This window comes from Sinohyriopsis cumingii, chromosome 18, assembly GCF_028554795.1.
Source record: "Sinohyriopsis cumingii isolate HCF-2022 chromosome 18, ASM2855479v2, whole genome shotgun sequence".
Lineage (NCBI taxonomy): Eukaryota > Metazoa > Mollusca > Bivalvia > Unionida > Unionidae > Sinohyriopsis > Sinohyriopsis cumingii.
Genome location: NC_142978.1, coordinates 33078096 through 33092914, shown reverse-complemented (window position 1 = coordinate 33092914; position 14819 = coordinate 33078096). Strand labels below are relative to the sequence as shown.

General features: G+C 34.1%; 1 protein-coding gene across 3 annotated transcripts in view; it reads right to left on the bottom strand.

The window, feature by feature from the left end:
• The window catches only part of LOC149776342 (F-box/LRR-repeat protein 4-like), a 72922-nt gene that overhangs the window by 47420 nt on the left and 10683 nt on the right, over positions 1 to 14819 (bottom strand). For all 3 annotated transcript variants that reach the window (XM_089942861.1, XM_089942862.1, XM_089942863.1), the window contains exons 3-5: positions 12594 to 12684; positions 9886 to 10015; positions 3353 to 3451 (exon numbers count right to left, since the gene is read on the bottom strand). In XM_089942861.1, coding sequence (XP_089798987.1) covers positions 3353 to 3451; positions 9886 to 10015; positions 12594 to 12684 — 320 coding nt within the window. The remainder of the gene's footprint in view (positions 1 to 3352; positions 3452 to 9885; positions 10016 to 12593; positions 12685 to 14819) is intronic.

Genomic DNA, 14819 nt, shown 5'->3' with positions numbered 1-14819 from the left:
AGACAACAACAACTATCAATTGCGAAAGCCAACTGAAAATAACAATAACATACCATATATACTTGCATATAAGCTGACCCCCCCCCCCCACTGAATAGGTATAAACGGTAAAAAGTGCATGACCCGCGTATAAACCGACCCACAACTCAGTGACATTGCGCGGTAAGTTCTAAATTCATTTATTTAGGCAAACTTATCTTAACAAAAAATATTAAAAAGAAATGGTATAAACTTGTTTGAAAAGAAATTTATTTAATTTTCTGTTTTCTTATTGTTTCTGTCTAATTTTGATTTGTGCATAACTTGATCGAACGATGACAAGAATTGAGCATTTGCAAGTTGCTGTAACACTACCTCTGCCTTTTGACTCAATTATTGATTGTTTATGCATTATTGCGTTTGACATTTTATATCAGTGCACCAGTAATTACGTTTTTATTTTGTCTTGAAATGGTAAATACCTAACTTATTAAAATGTGATCCAAGTATGACAACACAACACACAACAATACGGTTTGATTCAATGCTCGCAATTAGGCAACAGACGGTATTTACACATGGCACCACTGCATGTACATTGCATATTTAAACATGCGATGAATGAAGTACATTCTGCATAATGAAGTACATCCCTTGGAGTCGAATCATGGGCACCACTGCAAGAACTTTAACAATATCTCCAAAATACAATATTGAAGTTTCAGAAATAATGCTTCAAAAATTATGTTAATGCTGTAAAAGCTGAGTTGCAGTCTGCTTTGATGTAAGAGATCTTATAGCATACCTGTCAACTCTCATGCCAGAAGGAAGAAAAAACCTCCCAATTTTTAGGGTCATTCCATGACCACCTCCCGATTTCATAATATCTACCGATTTTTGCAGAAAACTCCCAATAACTACATTATGTATTAGATTTTCATTATCTGTAAAAATAAAAGTCCTTTGTAAATAAATATATCATATGCAATCCATGGAAACCATGTTATATTGTATCACTTGTGAATATTGTTGTATGGAAATAATTACTTTACTAGAAAGAATTTGCTTCTTCAGTAAATAGAATGTTAAGTTTAAACATTACTCATAAATTAATGATTCTTTCTTTTTACCTCTACAAGAGTACAAAAATCAGAAAATAAAACAAAAATAAATCACAACAATAAAACTGCTGACAATTAATTTTGATCCCAAGAATGATCACTATGAATGCTGTAACTCCATATGCTATAGCGTCATTCCCACCAAAGAAACTTCAGAGTGAACACCTGGCATTTTTATACTGTATATACCAAAGTTAATTACCATCATTAAATTAAAAGGATTGAAAATACATAACACACAGCATGTGTTCTTAAAAAAAAACTAATTCACACTAAATTTGTTTATAGTAAACAATACTAAATGTCTACGAGTTGACAATAAGGAAATGAGGTTGGACATACAACGAGGGGAAAATAGTTGCCACATGTACGGTACCATAAGGCTGCCTTAGGTTCCTTTAGTTCACCAAAATTGGGAATCCTTAATTTGCCAATATATTGCTGGTGCTTCCATAATGCAGAGTAGTGTAGAACATGGTTTATTTGAATTACGATGGAGGGTCAGTTGTTTTCACAAAATAGTTGCATCGATAAGCAGGATTAACTTTTAATTAGTCGCGCTGGCTTTGTTCCTTGTTTTTTTTTTAAGACTAACCTTTAGTTATTGTGCAGCTTGACCACAGCTGACCTGAATATGAAAATAGGGCATGTCCTGAGGGAAAATAAGGAACATCACAGGGAAAAACGGCACGTCCTTTGTGAATTTCATGCATATTGGACCTGTAAGATTGGTCAATATTTAGTGAAAACAAGGTTTTAAAAATGCCACGTAAAACCTCCCGACTTTAGGTCCCAATCTCCCTATTTCTTTTATTCAGTCTCCCTATTTGGATTTTGAAAAGTTTACAGGTATGCCTTAAACCCCATTTACAAAACTACAGTAATCGTGCTAACATTATGAAATGAAAGGAAATTACACATCAATGTACTGGTATAGTTGCAAGTCAAAATTCCCTCTTAACACAAGCCAGTTTCAGGGTCTTAATGATTGAATGGCCTGTATTGCGGTTGGAAAACAAAGACAAATCCTCTGATGATCAACAAAGGAGATGCTGAAACATCAAGCTTTTCATTTTGTGCAAAGTTTTGATGCCAAAACACAAAATTAAAATAGATTAATGTTGATCTTAGCAGATCTATAATGAGAATTGTAGCCTTTATTATTACCACTCTTTGTGAACATGTATGTTATACTTGTTATGTGCCTCATAAAATTAAACGTGCGTACATTTTCATAATTATATCCTCAGTTTGTAGGGTCGCCTATATCACTGAAAATAAGTAACTTGTGAACATATGATTCAACGTAAATGAAACTTATTATGGACAAGCTGAAATGTTATCTGAAAGAATGCAATCTGGTCGAAACAATGAATAAAGCAAAATCTGCATCTAATATGTTTGGGAATAAGTCAGGATATAAGTGACGCTATGTACGCTTTGCACTATGTAAGTACTGAACATTATAGTTCAGCCTGGACTCCTGGGTAAACTCAACTGTCTCGTGAACTATGAAGTCTATATGTACCTTTTGCGTTGGAGAAATCAGAAAATACACACATGCAAAATAATAACAAAATCAGTCAGGTGATGCAGAACTAGTTACTTATGGTCATCCAGTGTATATAAGATAAGCATATGATAGGTGGCGCTATGCAAAAACTTTGAATACCACAACATCAACAAACCTAAACCCTTGTATGAAACTACTATACACAGAAATTTCAAGTTTTTTTTCTCAAAATCTTTCAATAAAATGCTGGGCAAGTTACAATTTCATCTGCACTGTAAACTATATTATTAGAGAAAGACTACCAGTCCTTTCCTTTGCCTAAACAATAAACAAGTGTCCCACTGCCTCAGCGACGTGGGTTAATATCAAACTGCTACAGATAAGAGAGACTCAATTTGGACTGCAGTCCATGGAAATAATGATATTAATCGTATGGATAGAGGGAGGTGGAAATTTAAGAAAAGTGTCCTAATTCTACTAAGATTTTGGCAACTTTAACAATGTTCCAATGTCTGAATGGCATTAAAGAAAGTTAAAAATTACAATTTATATCACATAACTTTAAACCACATTGAAATTTTCACCTCTGTATGTATGTGACTGACTCTGCATGTACATGACATTATGTATGTGACTTACTATTATGTACTGACTTTATGTATATGACTAACTCGGTATGTGTAAAACTTTATGTATATGACTAACTCTGTATGTGTACAACTTTATGTATATGACTTACTCTGTTGGAAAAGGACATTGTTTGAGTGGAGGACTGAAAATCCTGGATTGTCTAGTTGATTCTTCTGGTCTTCCCTGCCATAATGTCACCCACTGGCACCTGTGGCATATTAAAGAATTTTTCGTCATGTCACAACACAAAATCTGTGTAGTGCGTACAGTAGCTCATTCTTTAGACTAGGAATAAACAGTCTATATACATATTTGTTTACCCTTTAGAATGATCTTGTTTAGTCCCACACATTGGAAAACTTTATCCCCATGGCTTTCCCCAAGCACAGTAATCATACAGACAACAAAATGGTTAATTTTGTCAGTGAAATGAAAACAGAACACAAACACAAGTCAGAATCAGTGGAGAATAAATGCAAACAAAATAATAATAAAATGCAAACAAAATAATGTATTGTGTAAAGCACACATACAAAACACCGAATAATACATAAAAAATGAACAAACTAGATGCATTTATGATTTCATACATGGATTTTTGATAGTCATTTATTTTGAAGCAGCTACTAAATTTCCATGGTTGAAAGCCCCTTTTACTCCAGTAACAGATTCTTCACACATACAATTTTTCCCCCTTACAAGCTAAGACATTTTTTCTTGTCATGACAGACATAAAAAGCAAATGCCATTTATGTTATAACATCAACACCATGGTTGTACTTGTTTAGTCCTTATATGAACAAAATGAAATGAGAAATACATTTTTCCCACAAAATCTAGGCAACAATTTTTGTGAATTTACTGCAGGTGCTGTGTGATATATTTCTCTTCCTTCAACACTTTTGAAAACAGAAAATGCAACTTAGCTTAATACATTAACATACATGTGACAGAAAAGACAAGTCCGATCGGGAGATTTCCAAAATTTGGTCTGGAATTTTGGCCTGAAAAGGGAGAATTTAAATTGACCCAATTATTAGCAAGAAATGGACAGAAATTACAACTACTGAACAAATTTTCATTTTATTAATATTAAAATTTGCAAATCATCTAATGAAATCAGGCTTTTTTAAAGTAACTTGTTGCTTTTCATACTTTTCTTATACTGTATGTACCGCAAGCAGTTGTAGCATTTCTGTGACTGCCCGATCATATTGGTGGCAGTCCTCAATCACTGTTAATCTTAGGAGACGATATATTGTTACTAGATCCAGGTTTCCTCTGGAGTCAGTCTGAATTTTCCTTGGAATGGAAAATATCTTTTTCGGTGTCTGCATTGGATTACGGTATTATTAGTACAACTCTACTGAGTCCACCAAATTGCAGATTGCCTTCCAGAACCGTCCAATATTGGTAGTCTGGGTCTGATGTTCTTTTAATGTCATTAAGATTTTTCACATAAACCACAAACACATAAATTATACAGTAGAACCAAATGTCTTGAAAGACCACCAATTCTGCCAAAAAATTTTGGTCTCTCACAACAGATAATAAGACTATATAATCAGTAAATATGTGAATGGAGATCCTGGTCTCTCAAAGCAGAGGTCTCTCAAGACAAGTTTTACTGTACCATCATACTCTTTGTGTCTTTAAGCTTAATTTGCAGACACCTTTGTTGTCATCATGATCATCATTATCACCACTTTGTAATAAAGACAATCAAATACCAAAAATGATTATCACTCGCTAGTATCATAGATGAAGACAAACACCCTATTTTTTCCAGGTATTATTGAATATAATCATTCAGGACAGCTTAAATAATAAATTATTATTATTATTATTATTAATAATACACAAGTAAGATTCCATGCGAACAATAAGATAGTATGAGAGTCGTTTTTGTGTATGCAATTTATGACGCTGGGAACATTATTTTCACCAGATCTGAAGAATGATCTGCTACCAGATATGGGAGATTACGTTTGCTTACAATACTGGATTTGCTAACATGAATTTCAGTGGTGGCATATTTGTCGTCACAGTTAATGTGTATGAGATGGGGTTTTTGCATAATGTGTGATGTCATTCTTGGCTATGTAAAACCTTAAAATCTGTTTTACATGAAGAGCAGAATGCATATTCATGTTCCTTTAAACTCTTGATTGCAGTCACTTAAATTCCCATTTTCAACCATCACTGAATTTCTTAAGTGCTTTCTAAATCCAAGTTCCTTAGCAACATAGGTGTATCATCCAGCTCAGATAATAAAAATTACAGGGGAAAATGAATTTGTATTATCCTGGTTATGGATAAACAAGTTTTGTCATTTAATTTTTGAGAGATGGCAAAAAGAACCCGGTTCAAACATTTTCAACCTTAAGCATAGGAAACAATGAATTTTAATAAATATCAATGAGCTTATCTCTTTTGAAAATAGGGTGTAATTATATGCATGTGCTACTGTACACATATCTATACGTATTATAATACACAACCTATGATAGAATACATATAAAAGCAGATAACAAATATAGGGGAAAAACATATAACTAATAATTATTCATGGTCATTGAAGAAATAAAAATAACTTTTATAAAATGTATCATTTTGTTTCAATTCTCCATGTACTGTATGAATGTGAATACCAAAATAGCAAAATTGTCAAATTATGAGTGAATTGCTTCAATCCGACTCACAAAATACATGTGCACTATGAAAAATGTCATAAAAGGGTTGATGCATCCATTTACTCACCATCATGACACCTTTCAAGCAAGGTACTGTTCAATGCATAGAATTGCAATAACCACCTAAAGCATCTATGCCTCTTGCAATCTCATTCTCAAAGACATACCAATTCAAACAGTGCTAATTTGTCTTTATTTTGCAAACTGAGACTGAATATTGATACCAATCAAAAGAGCAGATATGTACCAATATGTTAATTGGGATTGGATATCAATACCTATCAACAAAGTTGACACGTAGGAATATGTTAATTAAGACCAGATTTTAATACCAATCAATATAGTAAACATGTACCAATACTTTAACTGGGACTAGATACTGATATCATCAACAAAGCAGATAAATAATACTATGTAATGGTAACTATTCTGATGATTAATTAACATTTCAAAAAATTAGGACCAAACTTTCAATGCCATTTTGACAGTTTACTGGTTTATTCAGGTATACTGTAAGTGATCAAAGATTAATTAGAAATAAAGCCTCTAGTGTGGTAACAAGCTCAACCAATCTGATACAAGATCATCTCATTATACATGGATCTCAATCATTTTAATATGCATGGATCTCAATCATCTTAACATGAGTGGATCTCAATCATCTCAATATGCAAGGATCTCAATCATTTTAACATGCATGGATCTCAATCATCTTAATATGCATGGATCTCAATCATCTTAACATGTGTGGATCTCAATCATCTTAATATGCATGGATCTCAATCATCTCAATATACATGGATCTCAATCATTTTAACATGCATGGATCTCAATCATCTTAATATGCATGGATCTCAATCATCTTAACATGTGTGGATCTCAATCATCTTAACATGCATGGATCTCAATCATTTCAATGTGCATGGATCTCAATCATCTTAACATGCACAGATCTCAATCATTTTAATATGCATTGATCTCAATCATCTTAATATGCATGGATCTCAATCATCTTAGCATGCATGGATCTCAATCATTTTAATATGCATGGATCTCAATCATTTTAATATGCATGGATCTCAATTATCTTAACATGCATGGATCTCAATCATCTTAACATGCACGGATCTCAATCATCTGAATATGCATGGATCTCAATCATTTTAATATGCATGGATCTCAATCATCTTAATATGCATGGATCTCAATCATTTTAATATGCATGGATCTCAATCATTTTAATATGCATGGATCTCAATCATTTTAATATGCATGGATCTCAATCATCTGAATATGCATGGATCTCAATCATTTTTAACTCATCCAAGAACTTGATGATATAGTCTCTAATTCCAAGTTTTATTAAAATTGAATCAGAACTATGTCCCCTAGAGTGGTAACGAAAAGTACAATCAATCTGATACAAGATCACCTTATTAATGTGCCTGAACCACACTCAGTATCAAACATGTCCATGAGCTTTGTCACTTGTGGTAAAAGCATATATTCCATGTTTAATCAAATTCAGTCACAAACTCTCAAGTAGTATCAAGCTCAAGCAATCAGATGCAAAATCAACTTTTAAATCTCATTCATATTCAAACACATCTGAGATGTTGCTGGCATAAAGGTGTATTCCAAGATTGACCAAAACTGGATCAAAAACATGATCTTGAGTCATAAGAAGCAACTATTGATGGAATATAGCCATGCCATAACAGTGCTAGGCAAATTTTCAAGAACTTGTCAACAACAAGTAGGTATGCAATTTACTTGTCCTATCTATCATTCCACATGTCCCAAAATTTCAAGCACTTGCTGAACTTTAATGAGATTTGTGCACCTTAACTCAGAGAAAGAACAAAAGAAACAGTACAGCAGATTTATTGCTTTAATGGCTTTTAATGGGCTTTAGTTTTTGAAAACACAAGTTGATATTATACTCCTTGCTATTTAGTAATCTTTTAGTAGTTGGATCAAAACAACATCCATGTACATGTCTCCTCTGCAGTAGCAATAGTACTTCCATCAGGAAGAACAGAAAGCAATTTTATGAAACATATTTCCTCTATTACTGCCAGAAATGATTTGTCAATTGGATTTATCATGTATTTGTACGAATAAGTATGGGAACAATGAGGCATGCGAACAATAGGGTTTATTGATCTGTCAGTTACATTTTCATGCATTTGAGTGAATGGGGCATGGAAACTAATTTTTTATAGTAAAATGTTTCTTTTTGAATACTTACCCATCCATAATACTAATAAGGAGAACTACTACTACCTTGCAAATCCAGCCCTCCCAGATAAAACTTTTCACTAAAAGCACTGATATGCCTACCTAGGTGGTGGGCAGGCAGAGTAATCTCCCCTTGAGATGTGGAAAAACCTATGAATATCTCAGTTGCTACTGGAGCCTAAGGCATTCATAACAAAAATAACAACACAAAAAGGTCAGTAATTGTACTGCATCAAAACATGGAAAATAGATATAATTAGACAAACATGCTATACTGTAGTTATAGTTTTAAATATTCAAAAAAAGTTGGTTTAGGTTTATATTCAAAGGGTAGGAAGGTTTATCAGCTAACTTGCATTTATGAACATGTGCACCATGCATTTCTTGTTGCACATTCAAGATGCACTTGCTCAACAATTTGAATGAAGACACAGTAAGAATAACAGTGGCTGAGCGAGAAAGAATTACAAATTAACCATTGGAAAAATTAGACAAATTTATGAGTATATACCCACAACATGGGGAATGTGTTATGTTATAGTATATAAAAACCCATGTATGTAAAGTACCAGAGTCCCTCCCCTATGGGTCTAATGCATGTATATAAAGTACTTGCCTGATCTCCATTGAATCTAACACATGTATATAAGTACTTGCCCAATCTCCCATAGGTCTAATGCATGTACATGAAGTACTTGCCTGATCTCCCATGGGTCTAATGTATGTATATAAAGTACTTGGCTGATCTCCCATGGGTCTAATGTATGTATATAAAGTACTTGGCTGATCTCCCATGGGTCTAATGCATGTATATAAAGTACTTGTCTGATCTCCCATGGGTCTAATGCATGTATATAAAGTACTTGTCTGATCTCCCATGGGTCTAATGTATGTATATAAAGTACTTGTCTGATCTCCCATGGGTCTAATGCATGTATATAAAGTACTTGTCTGATCTCCCATGGGTCTAATGCATGTATATAAAGTACCTGCCTGATCCCCCATGGGTCTAATGCATGTATATGAAGTACTTGCCTGATCTCCATTGAATCTAACACATGTATACAAGTACTTGCCCGATCTCCCATGAGTATAATGCTTGTATTTAAAGTACTTGCCCAATCTCCCATGGGTCTAATGCATGTATACAAAGTACTTGCCCAAACTCTCATGAGTCGAATGCTTGTTATGAAGTACTTGCCCAATTTCCCATGGGTTTAATGTTTGTATGTAAGTACTTACCCAATCTCCCATGGGTCTAATGTATGTATATAAAGTACTTGCCCAATCTCCCATGAGTCTAATGCTTGTATATGAAGTACTTACCCAATCTCCAATGAACCTAATGCATGTATAATTCTGTAGTACTTGTCCAATCTCTCATTGGTCTAATGTTTGTATGTAAGTACTTGCCCAATCTCCCATGAGTCTAATACATGTATATTAAGCACTTGTCCAATCTCACATGAGCCTAATCAGAGTGACAGTGCAAACCATAACAAGTGTAAAACAATTATAAATCATGAATAGGTTTCAAAAAATCACATGAAAGAATTTAAATTTTGAAAAGCAAACTGAGCTTAGTTATATTAAAGAATTTCAAAATTTGATAATTCTTGTTGTATTGTTTCCTATACCCTGAGTGCCGTTTTCTGGGAGACATACCCCTGTCTTTCTTAGATTCAAAGAAGAAGACTGCTCTACTTACACAGAGAGACCAGTGTCCACATCTGTTCCGACATTCATATCACAGGCCAGAATACGGACAATAGCCCCAGGATTATAGGTCTCATAGATATCCAGTTTTAATGGGTACACTTTTGTCGCAAAGGTTATTTCTACCATAAAGAAATAGAACACAAAAAGAGTAAAATAAATTTTATGATTGTAAAACTTGTATACATCACTGCAGATTAAAAAAAGCTATAAAACACTGCAGGCAAAAATACTAAAAAATTCTGTACAAATGGAAAACAAAATTACTTGAATGAAATTCATATATGGTTATCTACTTCAGACACCTACCAACATACCTAACAGATTTCAAATGTCCAAGTCAACTGTTATTTTGCACTATAGTGCTAACTAGATTCTGAACAAAACATGTCTAGTACTGACAAGATTTAAGCAAAAATATATTTAGTACTAACAAGTTTTTAATTGAGTGGTCTAAAGCGCTCACCATTACTGATCACTGCCATCTCACCTCTGTCTGCATGGGTTCGAGACATGAGCTCGGCCAATGTGGGTACATGAGAAAGCTTGCCAGTAGCTTCTAAAAGTATATAATTCAAACACACCATCCCCATCATTCTACATAACAAAAATACTGTGTAATACAAAATCATTTATTGGTACATAACAATGATTTGTTTGACTAAAAGAAACAAAATGTCACATGGCATTTGACTTTATTAACCCAGATCAGTTTTAGCAGATGTACAAAAAAAGCACAAGGAAATCCAATAAAGAAGATGATTCTAAAGTTGTACAAATATTGTATTATGACTGATACTTTGCATTTCAATTTTCTGGAATGTGGAGGGAATCAAATATTATTGGTTTTGTTACAAGAAAAACAATTACTTCTGAATCCTTAAATTCATGGACAGGAAAAGGGTCCTAATATTTTCAGACAGAGGTAACTTAAAACTTGGGATTTAAATTTGAGGTCTTCAGTAACCATGAAATAAATATACCCCATTAAAATCAGTGAATTCAACAGCAATTGCAGTTAGGTCTTCATCACACAAAAAAATATCAAAAATTTTAATTGTTGTTGTTGTGGAGTTTAACACCATTTTTCAGCACACGATATGCTATACATGGTGGCCAGTATTAATGGTGGAGGAAGAACCTGGGGAAAACCCCGGAAAGCACCACCGACCCATGAAAAGCTACTGGCAAGCTTTCTCCCATACCCACAATAGTCGAATCCGAGACTCGAACCCATGCAGAGGTGAGATGGCAGTGATCCGTAACGGAGAGCACTTTAGACCACTCAGGGGCCCAAAATTTAAACTGTGATGTTAGTCACAAGTACCTTTTACAGTTGTCTCAAAATCTGTCAAACTATATTATATGGTTTCACATTCCCTGCCATTTGCTGGAAAATGTAGCAAGTATTTCTTACCTAGTATTTATCTATTAAAATTTACATTCTTAGCATTCCACATAAAACAATCTATCCAAATAATGGCCTCTATCTTGTCCAGAATGGTCTTCAACTTATGAAAACTAAAAAATCTAGTTATCTCCTCCCTCCTCCTTGTACACATAAATAAACTGTAAAATCTAATGTTTGCCTGTCCAGAACAGTCATCCTTATGTAACTGTAGTTCAATCCACACAGCACTGTATTGATATCCTCATATACAGCTCTATGTATTTTCTGATTGGCATCATTAAATGTAGCTAAAACTAATTCCTTTTGTACACAAAGCATTTCAATACATCTGATTATATACATGGTGGAAAAGTATGGCTTATTTCCATCAAAATTTATTATGTCACTATAGCTGGACAAGTCAATTTATTTATAAAGGTGTGAGCAATGTTCCTATTTGGCCATAATGTAGTTGCCTCCCTTTGATACCTTTGCAGCATTAAATATGGACCCTTCTGGCACTCAGAACAAGTATAGCAGATTACATGTATGCAGACCAGTCTTTTCCAGCATGTATCAAATACATGGTGTTGAGCTGTATGTCAATATGAATTATGTTTAATTCATTTGTGCTTGAAATGAATTTGGTATTTTAGAGACATTTGAAGATGCTGATACGAAAATTCAATGAGAAACAGATGCTGATATCTTGCATGACGCTGTGTAGAATGAACAATATTAAACTTAATATTTTAGGATGGAGAAACAAATGGTTTTATGAAGTAAAGAATAATACTATCTAAAGACCTTAGTTCTATTGCTAGGTTTGTGATTACAAAATATGAAACTCTACTAGCTCAATCCACACCCATACAACTATAATCACTAATTAAACTATTTTCAAGAGTTTGATTTAATTGTGTTCACTTCAATTTAATCAAACAGTATACTATTTAACATGTGTTTTCATGTGTGTTTGTGTGTGTGTGTGTGTGTGTGTGTGTGTGTAAGACTATGTTCATTCCATAAAAGATGCTAAATATACTCAAAACTGTCTGTGGGATAAACAGAACTGCTGTCCCATAATACTGCAAAAGTTGGGGTAATATAATATGAACAAAAACTGGACCCACTTTTGAGAGTCTGGTTCTATCTGCCGAGAGCACTGATGTATTTAGTCCATTAATGAACATCTTCTGAAAATGTGGGGAAATAAATACTACTTGTGATGCAAATCCATAAATTAATATTTTTGGAAAACATTTTAGATGTGGTAAGGTTGTGACAGAGAAACAAAATATTTGACAAACCTATGTAGTCATCACTTAGAAATGTTTTAGGAGTCCTTTCAAAAGGTTTTCTGGCTGAAGGGGCCTTTTTCCACCATGGGCCATATGTACGCTGAAAATTCAAGTTACATAATATCTGATTATATGAAATACATCACTGTAATACAAGGTAATTGAGCCTTAGTGTCAAGTGTCTGGCATAACAAATTCAAAACTGTCAGTTTTGTAATTTAATATACCAAAACCAGTAATTAGGCCATTACATTGACATAACATGTGAAGGTAACTGAGTCTGAGTGTCAAGTGTGTGGCATAACAAATTCAAAACTGTCAGAGTTTTGTAATTTAATATACCAAAACCAGTAAATGGGCCATTACATGGACATAACATATGAAAGATTTATATGTTAAGGTATAACAAAGTTTAAGGCTTTTAATTCACAAAGTGTACTAACCATACACTTCACTCAAACTGAAAGACAGTGCTGTCAAGTGTAATTTTGAAAACTGTGCTGTACAATCTCCAGTTCATATCTGCACTTCTCTCAGAAGGTGTAACTTTCACTCAACTCCACTTCAAGTGCATATTCCTTCATGCCAATTTGTGTATTACCTCTGTATCCATAAAGACCTTACATGTACTGCCGATAACATCCTGTGACATAAATAAGAATATTACCCAACATCACACTGTCACCCAGGCCCCACATCACCTGCAAACCCTAGAGATATCACTGTGTAATAAGGTATGCATCAGTTTGTACTGCACAGACTTGAGTGGAAAATGGTCAATATACTTTTGTGTACTGTATGCAAGAAATAATGTAACTAACATTACTATGTACTGAGTGAACTTGGCTTTTTCAAATCATAACTTTAAACCTGGTTACAAGATTGCAAAAGCAATATCTCACCAACACTTAAACAACAATTCTGTCATCTGAATGACTAATGCAAAAAGTCACTAAACAATCAGATGTCAAAATATCCTGAGTTAGAATGTGAGATTAGTTTGGTTCTGATCTTAAAAATGTAGACAACAGTCAAGACATAAAAGCATATGTACCGTATATGTAAAATAGTATAGCTAATTTTACTTTTAACACATACCATACAATATAAAGAGCTTTTAAAGTGTTTTCCAACTACCAATTTGAGAATATTGTGGTCTTGTGACGGACAGTCATTTTAAATGTAGTCTAGTCACGGATAGTCATTTTACGTGTGGTCTTGTTGTGGACGGTCATTTTTATGTGTGGTCTTGTGAAGAACAGTCATTTTAAATGTAGTCTAGTCACGGATAGTCATTTTACGTGTGGTCTTGTTGTGGACGGTCATTTTTATGTGTGGTCTTGTGAAGAACAGTCGTTTTATGTGTGGTCTTGTGATGGACAGTCATTTTTTGTGCAGTCTTTTTGTGGACAGTCATTTTATGTGTGGTCTTGTGACGGACAGTCATCTTAAATGTAGTCTAGTCGCGGATAGTCATTTTATGTGTGGTCTTGTTGTGGACAGTCATTTTTATGTGTGGTCTTGTGAAGAACAGTCATTTTACGTTGCTTTTATGATGGACAGGCATTTTATATGTGGTCTTATTACAAAAAGTCATTTTATGTGTGGTTTTAGGATGGACAGTCATTTTATTTCTGGTCTTGTGACGGACAGTCATTTTATGTGTGGTCTTGTGATGGACAGTCATTTTTTGTGCAGTCTTGTTATGGACAGTCATTTCATGTGTGATCTTGTGGTGGACAATCATTTTATGTGTGGTCTTGTGATGGACAGTCATTTTATGTGTGGTCTTGTTATGGACAGTCATTTTATGTGTGGTCTTGAGATGGACAGTCATTTTATGTGTGGTCTTGTGATGGACAGTCATCTTAAATGTAGTCTAGTCGCAGATAGTCATTTTACGTGTGGTCTTGTTGTGGACGGTCATTTTTATGTGTGGTCTTGTGAAAAATAGTCATTTTATGTGTGGTCTTGTGATGGACAGTCATTTTTTGTGCAGTCTTTTTGTGGACAGTCATTTTATGTGTGGTCTTGTGACAGACAGTCATCTTAAATGTAGTCTAGTCGCGGATAGTCACTTTATGTGTGGTCTTGTTGTGGACAGTCATTTTTATGTGTGGTCTTGTGAAGAACAGTCATTTTACGTTGCTTTTATGATGGACAGGCATTTTATATGTGGTCTTGTTACAGACAATCATTTTACGTGTGGTTTTATGATGGACAGTCATTTTATAT